At 39.3% G+C, this 18,982-nt stretch overlaps 1 protein-coding gene across 1 annotated transcript in view; it reads left to right on the forward strand.

The window, feature by feature from the left end:
• Window positions 1-18,982, forward strand: part of FAM149A (family with sequence similarity 149 member A) — a gene marked incomplete at its 3' end in the record, with an annotated part of 38,589 nt that overhangs the window by 19,302 nt on the left and 305 nt on the right. Inside the window, exons 2-13 of the mRNA XM_084231602.1 lie at window positions 2,687-2,797; window positions 3,374-3,506; window positions 4,581-4,723; window positions 4,936-5,061; window positions 6,002-6,154; window positions 6,681-6,871; window positions 7,711-7,859; window positions 12,592-12,695; window positions 13,185-13,394; window positions 14,777-14,897; window positions 16,368-16,496; window positions 16,579-16,657. Of these exons, the coding sequence (XP_084087728.1) occupies window positions 2,687-2,797; window positions 3,374-3,506; window positions 4,581-4,723; window positions 4,936-5,061; window positions 6,002-6,154; window positions 6,681-6,871; window positions 7,711-7,859; window positions 12,592-12,695; window positions 13,185-13,394; window positions 14,777-14,897; window positions 16,368-16,496; window positions 16,579-16,657 (1,649 nt within the window). The remainder of the gene's footprint in view (window positions 1-2,686; window positions 2,798-3,373; window positions 3,507-4,580; window positions 4,724-4,935; window positions 5,062-6,001; window positions 6,155-6,680; window positions 6,872-7,710; window positions 7,860-12,591; window positions 12,696-13,184; window positions 13,395-14,776; window positions 14,898-16,367; window positions 16,497-16,578; window positions 16,658-18,982) is intronic.

An 18,982-nucleotide genomic window follows, 5' to 3' on the forward strand; every position in this document is an offset into this window, starting at 1 on the left:
CAAAACGGAGGCTGTCCTAGGGACCCATCTGTGAGAAGTCAGGCAGCCTGTGTTATGGGAAAAGCAACAGTGTAGGGAACAGTCTGCCCAGCCAACAAGCCTGCCCTCCACCCGTTCAGAATGCAGCGCCCATGTCAGACCATCATTTCAAAGAAACGCAAAATTGTGAAGGCTGTGAGCACTGATTAATACTTGAATCTCTATAGGATGAAGTGGCAGAAGTTTCTGGACTGTCAGGAGGCAAATTTTAAACATTAAAATTGGTGATGCAGTCATTTCTTTGACAATTGGAATGGGTCGTGCAGCTTGGGGCTCAGTCATAACTGTAACACAGCATGGAACTTGGGTAATATAGCTCAGTGGTTGCACTTCAGTCTATCCTAAAACCTGCATCCTGTCCCTAAATGATGAGCCTTATATGTAAATTTTAAGCAACATAGATAGGAATTAATGTTAAACTGTTAGACATTTTATCATATTCAAGTTTTAAGAGTATAGGCTATCACTTTCTTAAGACTGCACGGATTATATGGCTGTTGATAGTTAATATTTCATGTTTATGATGAAATAACAGTATGGTGCATGGCTAGAAGACAGAGAAAGACTCAAAATAAGACATAAAAAGAAAAGGCACATTTTTAGATTTGTTTCATAATGTCAGTAACTTGTGGTTCCTGGAGACATGCAGGTCAGGCGGCCTGGGCCCTGGGACCAGCTTTCAATCTTCTTGGTGACTTTGCGCCACGATTAAGGTAATGGCTTCAAATTTGACTTCAGAGTCCTGAATTCTGTGGTCCCAGGTATATGTTATTAATATTGAGCTCTGAAGTTTCCCAGAAATCTAGACTCTTTAAAGGAGTTGAGATAGGGAAGAGGAGAGGAGGAAAAGGTTGGAGAAATGGTGTGGAAGTCAAAGGTGCTGTAAGGCCTTCCTTTTAGAGTAAGTCCCCAACACCTCCACATCTGCAGACCCCTGTGCTCAGCCTCCCTTTGAGGTGAGCAAGAATGCAAATCTTAGATAGGATTTCTTTAGCACTGATTATCTAGACACTTCACCTACTTTCTCTAATTTAAGTATCACAATAACTGTACAAAAATTTTGACAATATTGTCTCTGTTTTACAGATGTGGATATTGAGTCTAGGAGAATTAACTTGCTTAAAGCTCATAGCCTGTCAGTAGCAGAGCAAGATTCGGATCCGTGTTTATTACTATATGGATATTATGAAGGAATAATATAATATATAAACAGATATTTAGACTTTGCCCCCCTGAGATTTAAAATCAGTTCTTAATAACAAACAAATTAACTTATATTGCTTAATGTTCAAGGCAGATATATTTGATATAAGTTTTTAGCTGATTGCCTATTTTTGTGTCATATATTATTTATCTAAAAAGCTGTTGAGTCACATGTAAATGATAAATAATTGGTGGTTTTAATACAGCAGAAGAGGGCGAAAGATAAAGCAGATCATTGACATAAAAGCTTGTCCTATATTCTTTTCTATGGTACTTTTTGGTAACACCTTTTCCCTCAGAATTACTTGGTTGTACTTACAACATGAGCAATAAGAGAAGGGAATTATATAATTCTATTTTTCTTACTTATGCAAGATATATGTAAGAAAAGTTGAGGTTCTTGTTAACCTCTGTTTATAGTATTTAATTTTTTTTAAATCCCATGTTGTAAAGTACTATAGGCACATAGTTAAGCAGAATTTATTCTTTAATGGTGATGTATTTTTTTTAACTCATTTACATTCAGAAATACAACTATAAAAATTAGGTACAACATTACTTGTACCTAGGCAAAATTAACATATTTAAGTAATGCTAGAAATGTTGAAAGTTGACTTTTCTCTCCAAATCACCACTATATATCTTCAGTTAATGTAATGTGTGTTATTTATATTGAAAACATGATTTCTAAAAGAATAGAAGTTAACTTCTGTTTAACATTAGGAAGTTATTTTGACTAGGGGGAAGTAAATATTTTAAGAGGTTCACTGAAAGGACATTTTAATGATTAACGTTAACTGTGCTACACTAGTGAAGTTTAATCTTATTTAAAATTTAGAACTTCTCTTTAGTTTTCCATTACTTTTAATATTTTAAAGCTCTCTACAAATCATACATATCAAACATGAACACCGAACTAAAGTGAATCGCTTATGTGTTTCAGTCATTTCTTTTCTTTCTTTGTGTTTACTGATTCAAAGAAGTCAGTCTGGAATTAACCATCTCTTCTGGAAGTCTGGGTGACTTTTGCAAGTAAACAATGTCTGGTTAAAGGACAAATGGGACCTGAAATCCAGTCCATGTTTCACTTGCTGAGTCTTATGCTTTGTAGTCAGGTTCTGCCCACCTAGCATTTGGGGAACTTTTATCCCACTGAGTCACGAGAGTTGTCTATTTTTCCCAGTTTACATAAAGGGTATAGGTAGGTTAAGGTTATCATCTTCACAAAGAGATGGTGATGTCCTAGACCTCAGTTTCTTCAATATATGTGATGTGTGTATGCGTGATGTGTATGTATGTGTGTGTGCGTGTGTGTGCATTGAGGGAGACATGGCATGAGGAGTGAAGCAACTTTGTTCAAAAGAAATTTTAAAAGTTTTAATGAATATAATTATAATAATACATTAGAGATGTTATTCATGTTTTATTATATATTTCTTTACAGAAAAGGACTGTCAGAGGGATCTGGAAAGCATAGCTCTACTGTGAAAAGCAAAGATCCTTTACCTACAGATTTTACAAGAAATGTGCAAAAAGCCATTGATAAATATACCTGGTAAGAATTAACTTGCTAATTGTTCTCATTGAAAAATTAAGACATGCCCATAACAAAGAGAGCAAGCAAAATTAGTGATTGGATATGAATTTCTAAAATTGTAAGAGGCAGTTTTGTTTTCAGCTGAATGAAATGTTACACTGCAGAAATAATTTTAGCATCAGTGTGCTATGCAATTAAACATCTTTAAATGCTTATATGGGGCCTCCCCAGTGGCGCAGCGGTTGAGTGCTGGGTTGCGAAGCTGCCCGCAGCCTCTGCAGCACTGGTTCGATCCCCGGCTGCTCCCCGGCCACCAGAGGAGGGTCCCACATGGCGCGCAGACCTCTCCTGCCGCCCGCTGCTCCCCTCAGCAGTGTACTTCGGTCCTTCTGCCTGCTTTGCTCTCCGCTCTGGCTATGGTGAATTCTCTCACCCTCCTGCACTTCTGTCTGTACCCAGTGCTTGTTTAAATAAATAAATAAATCTTAAAAAAAAAAAAATGCTTATATGGTTAAATAGGACCTGAAGGAGGGAGGAGACTCAGAGCCCCTTCCCAGTAAGTGGTACTGATATCCCTTTCCTTTGTTCCTGCAGCACATCCGTGTCATCTCTTTCATCCAGTGGCAGCTCCACACCCACAGAAGCCCACAACTCTTGGTCTGGGACCCAGAGTTCAACCACTGGCTTATCTACAGAGAGGAGCTCAGTTTACTCTTGGAGAGATGATGTAGGTCTCAGAATATTTTTGGATAATTCTAGGATTATACACATTTTACACATTAGAATGGAGAATGAAAAAAAATCTTTTTACCCACATAAAAAGCATTACCAGTTGCACACATGCATATACAAGCATTTCTATGTTACACATAGCAATTTAAAAATATAGAAAATGTAGGAAAGTTCAAAATCACTCATGATCTCATAACCCAGAGTCTTAGCTGTTGATAATTTTGTTCTTTCCACCTTCTAACCCTCCATCTCAGTATGAAATATATGATTTTGCGATAGTATGGCTGGAAATTCAGAACAGATTCTGACAATTAGGATTAAATGAAAGAAAAAATTAGGAAAAATAAAAATTGTAAACAATCATTGTAATTAGGAAATTTCCCTTTAGTATCCTAAGTTGAATATTTTAGTTTTACCTCCTAAGCACATGCCCAAAGACTCAGAGGTTTTCTCACTACAGCTCACTACAGTCACAATCCAAGAACTTAAGGTCAAGCAACAAAAATGAAGACTCTGGCCTCACATCACTACATCTCCTGGGATAACTAAAGATTTTTCTTTATTGATTAAAAAAGGCAAATGGCTCTTTCTAAGAAATTTCCTTTTCAGTGTATTAGCATAAGACAAAAAAATAGTTTATATATTATAGTTTCTTAGGTGGGTCAGTCCCAAATAATGAGAGACATTTGTCCATGTACATATATGAGCATATGTGTGTGGGCATAAATGTATAGGTATATGTATATGGATGTCTGTGTCAATATGTATTCATACATATGCCTGTATCTCTATGTATAAAAATATTAAATAAATTTTATAACTCGTGGTAGAAATTATCACTATTTAACAGTTAAAGAAACCGAGACTGAGGTTGGAATGTAATTTCTCAGCAGAGTAAAAATTGGAGAATTGGTGTATCTGATTGCAAAGTCCACAATCTTTTTATCATGCCATACTTTTCTTGAACAGGCTACATTGATAATCAAGCCTATATATTTACAATGTTTAGACAATGTTTATACTAAAGTTTAGACTTAATGTTATCGCTAAATGTGTTTTTCTGTTTTAGGACTTTGATAACGCCAGTGCACAGAAAGTACAGCAATTATTCTGGGAAGTGGAGGAAATGCTATTTGAAGGGAAAGTAAGCCCTCAGACTCAGAATCTACAAGCTGAATGCAGTGAGTGGGCGAGAAGATCCCTCCACCTGAGGTAGGAAAGTTATTCATTATACTTCCCTAGAATGGGTGTTGGAACCACCCACTCCAGTTCATTTTGATGAAAACACTTGCCCATCAAAATATGTATCCTTATCACTTCAGACATGCTCCTTCAAAAATTTTATTATTCTACTTTCAAAATTTTAAAATGCTTTCCTTTTTTTAATGCAAATATTAGTAGCTTACTTTTTTCCTCTCTTTCAGAATCTTAGGAAAACAGCTGATCCTGCCGAGTGATGAAGGGTTCCAGTACTTCCAGGGCAGTGAGCCTCGGGCTGCAGCCCACAAATCCCTCCTTAATACCTGCGAGCGAAACAGCAACATCCGAGAGTAAGCTCCTTTAAGTTACTTTGGAAAAGTGGTTTTTTTTTTGGTTTTTTTTTTTTTACGATTTACTTATTTATTTATACAAGCACTGGGTACAGTCAGAAGCACGGGAGAGTGAGAGAATTCACCAGAGCCAGAGCGGGGAGCAGAGCAGGCAGAAGGACCGAAGTACACTGCTGAGGGGAGCAGCGGGCGGCAGGAGAGGTCTGCGCGCCATGTGGGACCCTCCTCCGGTGGCCGGGGAGCAGCCGGGGATCGAACCGACGCTGCAGAGGCTGCGGGCAGCTTCGCAACCCAGCGCTCAACCGCTGCGCCACCAGGGAGGCCCTGGAAAAGTATTTTTAATTTCATTTTAGTTATACTATTTCTTGCCTCTCTCAGTCTTGGTCCCACCAATTTGGAAGTTTAGATTTCAGTGAAGAGCTACTACAGAAAATTTTTTTCACATGATGCTTCTGATTTTAAATTGGTGATGATAATCATGGTGCATGCGTGCAAAATGTAAATATCAAGGGTGTTAACTTTAAATTGTTTCAAAGCCTCTGTGAAAGGTAGGCAGAATCAAAAGCTGCTTCACTGTGATGGACCCTAAGCCCCACGGAGTGGTAGAAGAATAGAACCTCTAGCCCATTGTCATTTGTTCATTAGCAGGTTTTGATAAATCCCTCTATGCCAGTCACACATTTTGGGGGTGGTGCATTGACATCCCTTCGTTCTGCAAAAGAGTATCCAAAATTTAGGGTTTGAGAAGCCCTGAAAACACTTTAGTGATGACTACATTAAAATGTTGCTTTTAAGGATATGAGTTTTGCCAGATGTAATTTTTAATGAATTTTTATTCCAGAGCTATAGTTTATGGGGCATTTAAAGAGCTACCATGCTTGCGCAAACATTATTTTCTTGACACTGTGCACACACCGTATCACATCTGCTTCTCCCATAGGTTATGCATCTCCGGCTCCCACATGGTCCCAGCCCTGCCAAACTTGGGGTGCCCAGGGGCAGCTGACCTGATGACAGGTTCATCCCTAGAAGAAGAGGTCTATGATGTGGATGGAAATACTGAAGAGTATTTCGCTTTTGACAGAAAAGAAGAGTAAATGAAACTTCATTTGACATTAATAATATGATATTTATTTGACTTTTATTTTGATTTTGTGCTCATTTCATTTTGTGTGTGAGAACGTATTTTTCACTTCTCCAAAAGATGAACAATGTGCTCCCGAAAGTTCTTAGGTTCCTGGCAGGAAGTGTGTACACTAGAGCAGAGCCTCCCTTCATATCTGACCACAGGGCATAGGTAAGACATGAGAATGGTGGTCAGATGCTGGTGAAAGTGGACAAGGCTGCTAGTGGCCGGGGGCCTAGTGGCGTCTGAGATGCTCTATTTGCCTGCATTGAAGGGCAAGGTAAAGTTTTAGTCTCTGTACTAAATACATATTTGATTCTCAAAAGCTACAAATATTGTATAATAAAAATGTGCCTCGTGTTTATAAATTGTTTAAAAATAGAGATGAGCTGCATTAAAAGACTGCTAGCTTTATGTGCATATGTACAAAGACATATCTGTGCATGATAACGGCATTCCTTTGACGCTGACCTCCAATGCTTTTTGTCCTTAGTGACAATGACTGTCTTGAACAAAAACCAGCTCAGCGCCATAGGAGGTGGCATAAGCATGGACTTCCTCCAGTTTCCCCTCACGACTGTATCAAAGATGCGATAGTGGCAGAAGTGTTTGACAACATCTGGACAAATATGGTAGAAATACTGGAAGAGCTGGTTAGAAAAAACTGGGACATGGCACTCACAGGTACCTGTTTGTAGCATTTGACCAACTGAAAAGAAAAAGCACCCTGTTCCACAGCTCTGTGTCCCACACCCCTCCCCTCTAGCTCCTCCCACCCCCTACCCTCTCTAGTCTCTCCCCCCCCCCACTTCCAACCCTATCCCCACTGTAGCCAAACCTAGGACATGATAGAGGTAAGTAGGGAAGTGACTTTTTTGCCTCTATTAACAAATGATTTTTAAATCAATTTAAAAGGACATTATTGTCTCCTGATTATAAAAATGATACATATATACTTTGTGAAAACCACAGAAATATACAAAAAAGAAGCTTGAAGTCACTTTTTTATATTGTGGTAAAAACTTACTTAATATCTAACAACGGGATATTGACTTTATATTTATATTATTTGTGAAGTAAAATATAAATATACTTAATTTAGTAATCACTTGTCTTCATTTCTATTTATGAAATGTCTTTAAACTACTTAACAATGAGCAGAAGCAAATAAAATGTGTCAGTGGTGGAGATTAATGACTGTTGTTATATAATCATTTTATGTAATAGTGCAATCATTCTTTTTCCAGTCTAAAAGATTAGTTGGGAGTTTGCACAATATCAAGAATTTTCCTGATCTAAATTTATAAGTGCTGTTCCTCTACCTATCAGTGAATACTAGGCATTTTATTATGTGAGAAAAAGCATCTTATCAACCAATTGCTCCAAAGGGTCTTTGCTCTCTAGAGTGGACTCAGACTCCTGGTGATTCAAAAGCAAATACTTTCTTTGAACATTGACACTTAAGTTTGTATATTAGATAATATGATGTTTCTTAATAATATTGATTTTTTTTGTTGACACAGAAGGAAAGAAACAAAAATTAAAAGAAGCTGGGAACAAATCTCCCCATGTACTCAATTCCTGCACTAATGCTGATATATCAAGTGTTCCCCCTTCCAGAAGTTCTGAAACTCGAAGCATCTCCCTGATTTCTCATCTTAATCCTCCTCAGGTACATGCTTGTATACTAGTCTCTCTCTTTCCTTCAATCTGTATTTCTGGCCTGTTTCTTAAGATTGCTATTCTACTAAATGCCACTGGCAAGATATTTTGGTCTGTTTGTTAAGATTAAGTAATTATTTCATGGAGTTTAATAGATGCACCATATTCTTTAACAGAATTAGGGGCACTCTGAACTTGGGACTTTGTCTACTTAGAACTATAAGATTGTTTCCTAATTTCTGAAGAGGAAAAATGCTCTTGTCCAATATTTCTAGCCAATTTGAAGTTTGCAAATGTTCTCTTCTCCCTTTCCATTAGACTGATAAAAGAATCAATCAGTAAATATACAGTGGGTTCCTATAACATTTAATGTGCTTATAGTGTATTAATATATTGAATGTTTTGGGGAGTTATATGAACAAAGCAAAGACCTAGACATAGTAGAATGAAAGGTATAATAAATCAGAAAATATATTCTTCTTTGAGCCATGTGCAAAGATGAGAACTGTAAGAGGATAAGATAGAATGATTTACCTCAATAGAGCTTGAGATTGGAAGTGAAATTTGAACAGAAACATGAAGAAATAAATGAGTAGAAAGATCCTCATGGGTAGAAAGTCTACAAGGGTCACTTCAGGACAAGTCGGCATAGAATAATCAAAGTTGGGGCATGTTTTGGCATAGTGATTGGACTTAGGGTTAGAGGACAGGACCTTGGGACCAGCAGAGACACTGTGGCAAGACAAGGGCATTTAAAATCAAGAGACCTATGAGGAAAATTATTTTGGATGTTATTAAAATTTTCTAAACTGTAGTTTCTTTATCTACAGAGTGAGGATAATATGTTGTCCAAGGGATTGTCGTGAGGATAGAATCATATAAACCGATGACAGCAGGTTACACAGAACCTGGTATACACCAGGCATAAAGAAAATTTTTCTTAAATTGCACCTTTATTTGAAGGTCTAGCAGAAGCAAGGCTAAAGGACACACTTGTTCATTGGGGATCAGCAGTGCTAAGGAGATTGTTCTTTGTGTTCTGCACAGCCCATTCTTGTGAAAAGGAAAAATGGTAAAACAGGATTCCTGGTGTTGATGTACATGCAGTTTAGTTGGAGGAAGTCAACTCATGCTGAACAAATTACAAATGCATGCACAGACATGTGCACAAAGGGTAGGGGAGCTGGGATCAGTAGGGTGGACTAGAATTTGAGCTTTGGATGAGGATGAAAGGTAGACTCATAATTTATTAGCTGTGTGATCTTAAAGTCGTCCTTTTGTCTAAGTTGTCACTTGTTTGCTGGATTATAAGCTAGGTCAGGTGAGAATCGGGGAAGATTCAGTATATATGTGGCTCAGCTTAGGCACTCAGTAATTGTCTGATTTTATTATCACAATCAGATGCTCAGAGGCATTATTATAATTATCTAATTATAATACAGTATATTATATTATCTGACATTATGTTTCATACTATGATTAGCTGTCCCATAGCCCAGAAATGCTGTGGGATTTAGAAAAAAAGGAACTCAAGCTTAAATGACAGGCAAAACTTAAGAGAAAAAGGAAAGGGAGAATATTCAAAGCAGATGCAAAAATATGAACCTAGCACAGGTGCAAATAAACAGAATATCATTGTGTGACTGAAAGAGCACGGGTCTGCATAGGCTGTGCAGGTCAGGAGCAGTGGGAGAGAGAGAAATATCCAAAGGAACATTTCATTCTTTAGTTAAAAGGCTTTTTAAAGCCATAATCATCAAAACTGCATGGTATTGGAACAAGAACAGACATACAGACCAATGGAATCGAATAGAAAATCCAGAAATAAACCCACAGATTTATGGTCAACTAATCTTTGACAAAGGAGCAAAGACTATGCATTGGAGCAACGAAAGTTTGTTCAATAAATGGTGCTGGGAAAACTGGGTCGCTACATGCAAAAGTATGAAGCTTGACCACTACCTCACACCATACACAAAAATCAACTCAAAATGGATTAAAGAACTAGGCATAAGACCTGAAACCATAAAGTATATAGAAGGAAATATAGGCGAAACACTACGTGATTTGCATATCAAAGACATCTTTATAGACACATCACCCAAAGCAGTGATAGTGAAGGCAAAGATAAACAGCTGGGACTACATCAAATTAAAGAGCTTCTGCACAGCAAAAGAGACAATAACAAAAACAAAGAGAAACTCCACTGACTGGGAGAACATTTTTGCACCCCACACTAATGATAAAGGACTGATCACAAAAATCTGCAAAGAGCTGATGAGACTCAACAACAACAAAGAAAATAACCCAGTCAAAAAATGGGCAGAAGAGCTAAAAAGAAACTTCTCTGAAGAGGAAATACAAATGGCCAACAGGCATATGAAAAAATGTTCAACATCACTTGTAATCAGGGAAATGCAAATCAAAACTACCATGAGATACCATCTTACACATCTTACCAGTGAGAATGGCACATATTAAAAAAACTAGCAACAACAAATGTTGGCGAGGTTGTGGAGAAAAAGGAACTCTCCTGCACTGCTGGTGGGAGTGCAAACTGGTCCAACCACTATGGAGAGCTGTGTGGAGATTTCTGGACCTACTAAACATAGAGCTTCCATATGATCCAGCAATTCCACTCCTAGGTATTTACCCAAAGGACACAGAAACATCAATTCCAAAGAGCACCTGCACCCCTATGTTTATAGCAGCACTGTTTACAATAGCTAACTTTGGAAACAGCCCAAATGCCCAAAAATAGATGACTGGATCAAGATGTGGTCCATATACACCATGGAATATTACTCAGCATTCAAAAAAGATAAACACATGCAATTTGCAGCAACATGGATGGCACTGGAAGGGATCATGCTCAGTGAAATAAGCCAAAAAGAAAAAGAAAAATACCGGATGGTCTCACTCATAGCAGGAATCTAGAAAACTTAAATAAGGGACCAGGAAAATGAATAACTATAAGAAAGTGAAAATCAAAATCAACAAAAAACTATGAACCAGAGACACTTTTTGGGGGGTGGGGGGCGGGAGGGGAGGGATTGGGGTCAGAATGGGGGGGGTTTGCAATTGTATGGGGAATATAAAAATAAAATTTATTATAAAAAAAAGAAAAGAAAAAAAAGGCTTTTTTATACACCTTTGCTTCTGCTGTTCAAAAGCGACTTCTGAATTTGCGACTGGCTTATTGTTTTGTTGTTGTTGTTGCTTTGGTCTCTTCAAACTGCACTAATAGGTCCCACAGTTTTGTAATTTGCACATTGACATATGCAGTATGAATCATAAAGAACATCATGATAACATAGAAAAGATAACATAGAAAAGATGTTTAAATATCAAGAAAAATAAACCTGAAATATAGGGAAATCTTAAAAGCTAAGGAGTTGTTTATAGCATTGCTTTGTGGCTTTTGCCATTATTTCATTTGAAAAATATTAAGAGAAAATATATGGAGAAAAGGGCCTTCCTGGTGGCACAAGGGGTTAAGCACCGCACTATGAAGCAATCCGCAGCCTCTGCAGCATGAGTTTGATCCCCCGGCTGGCAGGGAGCAACCCACATGGCAAGGCAGACCTCTCCTGACTTGCCTGCTACTCCCCTCAGCAGTGTACTTTGGTCCTTCTGCCTGTTCTATTCCCCACTCTGTCTCTGGTGGATCCTCTCACCCCCCGCATCTCTGGCCTGTACCCCAGCTCTTGTATGCGTCAATAAATAAATCTTTAAAAAAAATATATGGAGAACAAAGTTAAATCAAAAATAAAATTCTAATAAGAATCCATTTTGAAATGGTCAAAACATTCTAGTGGTAATATCCACAGGTCTGACTTTACTCTCATAACATTTCTCTTTAGGCATATTCAGCTTGAGAAAAATGTGACTGTGATTCCTACTTCTATCTCGAACTAGAGTAGAATTCTAGATTCAGAAATCCTATTTACCCAAATCTAAAATACCATTTTACATCATAGTTGGTGATACTGTGAGATTAAAGTGGAAGTTAATAATTTTTAGCCCTCACTTCATACTTTCACCAATGTTATCTAATTTCTCAAAATAACACTATGTAGTAGGTATCATTACCTACTTAAACATTAGGGAATTAAAATTCCAAGAACAAAGAAATCTTTCCATGATCACCAATCAGGAAGCAGTTAGAACCAGGAATCCAGTTTAAGCCTTTGAGATCTGGTGACTTTCCCAAACTATTCTGCTGTTCCTGGGAAGCTCAGCAGGTCAGCTGGGAAGGCTGGGGATGGGAGAAGAGTCCAGAAAAACATCTGTTAGGAGCTGTGATCCTTTTTCCTTTGCTTCTCCAGATCCTTCTCTACCCTGCTAACCCTGGTGTGCCCTGGAGGCTGATGCTCATTGGCTGTCTCTACCACCTAGTGCTCTGCCCCCTCTTACCCTGCTACCTGGGAGGTCAGGAAGGCTTGGGGTATTTGTTTCGTTTGTTTGTTGATCCCTCTGCCAGGGGACAGTGGGATGGTGGCCCTTCTTCTGGAAAGCAGCTGTGCTTTCCAGAAACCAGAAACTGCTCCCTCATTTCAGTGGGTAATATGTCCCACGGATACAAGTCCAGGAAAATATGAAGTATTTATTTGCTTTTCTTCCCACATCTTTAGTCTTGGCCAGCTTAAGTGTGACATTTCTTTCCTGCTAGTTCCTGATGGGCATCAGTAACTGGAATGACACTACAGGCATTTAATATTTATTCTCTTTACTTTTCTCAGATTCACCGCTTCTCAAATAATTTTTGTAATGATCTGAAAGGTGTGATGACGATTCAAGCAAAACCACTTCAGCAGAGACCTACGTATTGCACAGACAGGACCCAGTATGTATAAAACTCCCTACCTCTTTTGTCTGTGGGCACAGTGGATCACTGAAGTCAGCAGAGGGCATGAGAGAGCCAGAATCACATTAACCCCAGGCTCCTGGTGTCTGAGCATATTGCAGGGAGGAGGAGATACAGTCAATGTAAGAATGAAATCACTGTTCTAATGTGAGCAATTACTGTTAGGTTGGAGCAAATGAGAAAAGGTAAAAATCACTAGGAAGTATTAATCTTGTGCCATTGACTGTTAGATTTCAGACAATGATATCCTTGGAATTTTTTTTTGTCCTGTGGCCGATTGTTCCTTGACATTGAATGGTCAAATGAAAATAAATTGGGAATTGGATAGTCTGTCCACTCAGTTAACAAATAATCACCTCCAGTGCTCCCAACAGTCCTCTAGACAGGGCATCGAAACGGGCAATTATTCCCATGCCCTGTTCTCAGAGTGCTTGCTTCTGAGTCTCTCTCCTCACTTCCCTCACTCAGGAATGAGCTGGAGGACCGATCCCTGAGCGCAGGGGCCAGTGCTCTTTCCCTGCCCAGGCACCGCCTGGGACGCCTCTCAGATCCTCGCGGTCCACAGACATCTGCAAAGAAAACACCCACACACAGGAGGCTGCCTTCTCTTACTTCAGATTCACAGAGGATGAGAACCCCCAATGTGTACAGTGATGAAGTCCTTAGGGGGACAAAACTGTAAGTCTGTATCTCTCGCGGTAAACCACAGCTTGCAGTACCCAGAAACGCTTGCAGCGGGGCTTGTGGGTTACCCCAGACGGAGCAGCCTCCATCAGATCCACATGGGCTCTGTTCTCAGGGTCTCTGAATAGTAAGGACTTTGTTCCAGTCATATACTGAGCAGTGCCCTAGAAAATAATGTGGGCCGTGACCCCATAGCATAGGCAGGAGAGGAAATGAAACTCATGGTGAAGGGACCATGGATGGGGCTCAGCTGGGGTCAGTGGTTTCAGCTGCAAGACCAGTAATTGACCAATGATCCAGATGCCTCCCTGTCCCTTCTGTTCTGTTCTGGCCCCTCCCTGTCCTGGGCCTGTGTCTTCAACCTTTTTTTTTCATTATTGCGATGCTCAGGGTTTCCTTGAAAGTATCTTTCCTAATTTTCCCCACCCCTTGAATTTTAATATAAATATACTGTACTGGCTATGCAGTTTTTCTATTGTGCTTTATACATAACAAGAGGAAGGTTTCTTGACCTGCTGAGAACCAACATATGCCCCCTTTTGGCAGCACCCCCTCTTCTGATGTGTGTCTGTCTCCGTTCCTTCTCATCACCTACCCGAGGCTGTCGGCCTTATCTTCTCTCACCACAAACAAAGCAGCTGTTCCTGTGCTTGCTTCTGCGAGTTTGTTCATGCTTTCCTTTTTAATGAAATGGCAGTTTTTCTATTTCTCAATGCACTACAAGTTCACTGTGGAACATCAGGACAATACTAAAACTATAGATCGAAATCTAATCTATATTGGCCCTCATAGCATTAAATCCATTAAAAATATTTAAAAAAAGGGTATTTTCATATTAGTAGCAGGTCTCCCATCAAAGAACACATGTTGCCTCTTCTCTAGTGATGTATCTCCTTTTTGTAATTTTACATGAAGCTTTGTAGTTTCCTCATCTAGGTCCGACCCATTTATGATTGATTTTTCAATCATCATTCCATTCCTGAAATACTCTACAGCAAGGTGTTCTGAACCTTATCCCTGGCACTTCATTATATGCCGCTTTGCACTGTTGCCTAAATAATTCGTATGTTCTCATCCAGTTTTCAATAACTTGTAAGCACGTTAAGGGTGGGGAGTAGGTACTGGATCAATTGTGTGTTTCCCAGTTGCTGGCACAGCTCAGCATTGGTAAGTACAGGTGGACAGTCACTGCTGAACAAGGAAAGCATGACTGGTGTTGGTTTCCCCATGTTTGTCTTTCTGAAGCTCAGCTCATTATATTTGAACGAGTTTTTTTGGGAGGCAACTTGTGATCTATGGCTCATCTGGGAAGTTCGTGGTTAGGTCTCTCCTCTGTCTGCAACAGGGTACTCAGCCACATGTTGTTGTTTTCACAGGCAAACTGGCACAGACCTCCTGTCCTCCACGCCAGTTCAGAGCTCACGGAACAGGTTACCCCCAATAGGCGCAGACACTGGGGAACAGAATGTGGCAGTTTCTGGATCTCGCCCTGTTTCTGTAAGACAGTTTCATGATACTTAAATGTACCATATAGTCAGGTGGAGAACATACGAAGATAATATAATTGATATTTTAGGTGAAAACTGGCCATATAATATATCTCCATAATTTGCTTTCCGAAAGTAAATGGCTTGTAAGAATTTAAGGGAGTGGAAGAGTTAATTCACTATGTAGTAGGGGGAAAAAAAAAAAAAGACTTGAACTAACTGAGACAATCCAGGCGTCAAGGCAACATCTGTTAGCCAGCCTGGGGGAATGAAAAAATAACAGAGGTTATGTCAGGAGACAGGCAGCTCCATGTCTGAACCCTGCTACCCAAACTCACTCTATGATTTGGTACAAATTAATCTCCCTTAATTTTCTAGTATTCAAGGGCAATAATGATTCCTACTTTAAAGAATTGTTATAAAGAATTAAATGAATTTATGGATATTTAATAATGCCTAGCAAATTAAGAGCTCAGTAAAATGCCCATCATGTTTATCAGCTCTCATTTTTCCACCTGACTTGATCCATATTCCTTGCATTGTGGACCCAGAATCTATTTGAGCCAAGCTCATTCAGCCATGCAGTGGCTAGAGGTCTAGGGAAGGTTCTCCACTGGTACTAAGTATAGCCAGATTCTCTCTGGGTTTACAATGATTTCTTTTTTTACTCTGCTGCAAGTGACCTCTGTCTGTTTTACAAAACACAAGGACCCGGAGTGTGGGGACTTAGAGAGAGGAAGTGACTGTGGCAATGTTTTCTCTTGAGTTTCTCTGCCTCCTTGACCACAGCAAAGCACCCATTCCCAACAGCAAGAGTTGCAAGGCTTTCAATGTTTATGTGTGTGATAGCTTGTCTTACCCCCTAGTGATTAATCTAATGATTAAAGAAGACAAAAATCTCACAAAGAAGTCTGATGCATCACAAATGCAAAGTTATTTCTATGACAATTTAATATTATTATGAAGTTTATGTGGTTAAAGTTGTTATCCATGTCCTTTTATAACACTATCATTATTTCAGGTTAAAAATACAAGTATCTCATTTAAATATTCAAATTATGCTTAGTAAACTTTCTACTTAGCAATATTTAAATAAAATTTTCAAATAAGCAAGTGATTAGTAAGTGCATGACAGAAGCATATCTAGATTTTGCTGTTTTTAAAGATTATATGTATTTTTTTAAAGATTTATTTATTTATGCATACAAGAACTGGAGTACAGGTCAGAGGTGGGGGTGAGAGGACTCACCAGAGACAGAGTGGGGAGCAGAACAGGCAGACTGACTGAAATACACTGCTGCGGGGAGCAGCGGGTGAGTCAGGAGAGGTCTGCTGCACCATGTGGGTAGCTCCCTGGCCAGGAATTGAGCTCCTGCCACAGTGGCTGCAGATAGTTTTATAGGTTTTGTCTTAACCCCTTGTGCCACCAGGGAGGCTTGATTATATGCATTTTAAAGAGGACATCTTATCCTTCATTTAGTACAGAGGAAGGCACCCACAAAACCGTGTGTTAAGTGCCATACCTGATAGTATAGAACGGTCACCTCTTCGAGAAAGAACTCTTCCCATGGAACAGTTTTCAAGGCCTAACACAACCCATACATTTCGGGTAAGTTCTTTGTTAGCTACGGTTTTGATTTTTAAAATTCTTTGAAACAATCAAACTCATCCCTCATTTTTCCCCCTAATAGTCAGATACCCCTCGAAAAGGCTCACTGACCCAGATGGAGTTTGCTGGTCACACATGGACAGGGCAAAGTTTTGTAACAGGTCAGTGCTCTCATAAAAAAATTAAAATATAGTGATTTGTGACATTTTAAGTTTTGGAAAGAAAGATTGAAGATTGTTCAAGATTGTTACCTTGATAGAACTGTTTTACCATGTAAGAGGAAATACCAACTATTTATGGCTCACAGCAAAACTGCAAAGACTGGCTATTACCTGTTGTTGTTGTTAAAGAGGAAAATACCCAAAGCTCCTATTCAACGTAGGGTCTCATTCATGAAAATAGGGAAATGCTTTCCTATGAATCTCATGAGAAATCACTGTCTGTCTCTCTGCTATAGGCTATTCATGCTTTCCTTCTAAATGAACTCTAATCTTAGAGTCACTTTGAAGATTTAATTATAATGATGCTTCATAAAGTTAATAGATACCCTAATAATTTTATAATGAAAAAGTCTGCAGATCAGTACATTAAAAAAAAAATTTAATGAGTCATCATCAGTTTACTATTTCTTCCTGATTCAATCTTAGAAAGTTGTATCCTTCTAAGAATTTGGTCATTTCTTCCAGACTTTAGAGTTTGTTGACGTCAAGATGTTCATAAATGTCTCTTATGATCCCCTGTATTTCTGAGGTATCTGTTGTAAATTCTCCATTTCATTTCCCATTCTATTTATTACAGTTTTCTCCCTGTTTTCTTTGTGCACCTAGCTAAAGATTTGTCTTTTTGTTTTTTTTAAAAAAAAAAAAAACAGCTTTTGGTTTCATTGATTCTTTTGAACAGTTTTTTGAACTTCCATTTCATTTATTTCTTTTTTTTTTTTTTTTTTATAGAGGCATGTTTTTTTTTTATTTATTTATTATATTTGTTTGTTTGTTTTGTTTATACATGCGCTGGGTACAGTCAGAAGCGCGGGAGGGTGAGAGAATTCACCAGAGCCAGAGTGGGGAGCAGAGCAGGCAGAGGGACTGAAGTACACTGCTGAGGGGAGCAGCGGGTGGCAGGAGAGGTCTGCGCACCATGTGGGATCCTCCTCCGGTGGCCGGGGAGCAGCCGGGGATCGAACCGGCGCCGCAGAGGCCGCAGGCAGCTTCGCAACCCAGCGCTCAACCGCTGCGCCACCGGGGAGGCCCATTTTTCATTTATTTCTGAGATAGAAAAGATTTGCTATTCTACTGACTTTAAAAAGCTGCCAAAGTGTGTGTGTGTGTGTGTGTCTGTCTGTCTATCTGTCTGCCTGCCTGTATTAAAGAAGATATTTTGGCCTAAATGAGATTTAGATTTTAGTAAATAATGCTTATGTTAAGAATAGTACTTTTTAAATGCATTAGGTAAAAATTAGGGCAGTGTTTCCATAATAACCTACTTTGATAAATGAGTCTTATGTTAGAATCCTCTATTGAAAAAGCCCAATGGAATGAGTCCTGTGTAGACAGACAACCCTTCCTGCCACTACCTCAGCTACTATTGCAGCTGCCATTCACACAGCCTCCCACTCTCCCAGGCTGTGCCCAAGAAGCAGTGCCAGAAACAGACCAGGCAGCACTGGCACAGCAACCCCAGTGATTCTCAGAGAACCTTGCTTCCCCTGAAAGAAGGGATTTTAACACACTTAGTTTTAGAGATGTTATAGCAGCATGCTAAGTGCAAAGTTCTGATAGGTTGTTCAGCAACTGGAGGATAGGTCAGGACCAAGAACTAGGCTCTGACTTTGTTTTAAAACTATACTCTTAATTTTCCCTAAATATTAGGCCAGTGTATAAATGGACTGTTGTTAGTCTATAGACGTGACCCAGGGTGCTGGATATGTTCCAACATTTCCTCATTTTTTTTAAATTGAGGTAACATTGAGTTACAACATTGTATATGATTGAGAGGTACAGGATCACCCCCTTCAGATGTATGGTACCATACCACACCCACCACCAAGGCACCCACCATAGTCCATTGTGCCCCACCCATTTTCCCTCTGGTGGCCTCAATTCTACAGTCAAATTTCTTGGGTTTGTTTTTGGTTTGACTTTATCTGATGTTTTGTTTCTCTACCGTCCACATATAAGAGACACCATCGGTATTTGTCTTTCTCCTTCTAACTTACTCACTTAGCAAAATCAATGCAACTTGTTGCAAATCACAAAAACTCTTGGCTTTCCAGTAAGAAGGCGCCAGGAACTATGAACTCATCACTATTTATTCTGTGGCAGGAAGGAAAAGAAAGCGGAGGCTTATCACCCACAGGGGAAGGCTCTTTTAGGCAAGTGGCTTTGTTTCTGTCCCTGAGAAGTTACAGGGCTACAGAGCTCCCCACTCAACCCGTGGGTGTTAGGGACCCACCTCTAGTAAAAGGTTCCCTGGCAGACAAATGGGCT

The sequence above is a fragment of the Talpa europaea genome (assembly GCF_964194135.1).
Source record: "Talpa europaea genome assembly, chromosome: 4".
NCBI lineage: Eukaryota > Metazoa > Chordata > Mammalia > Eulipotyphla > Talpidae > Talpa > Talpa europaea.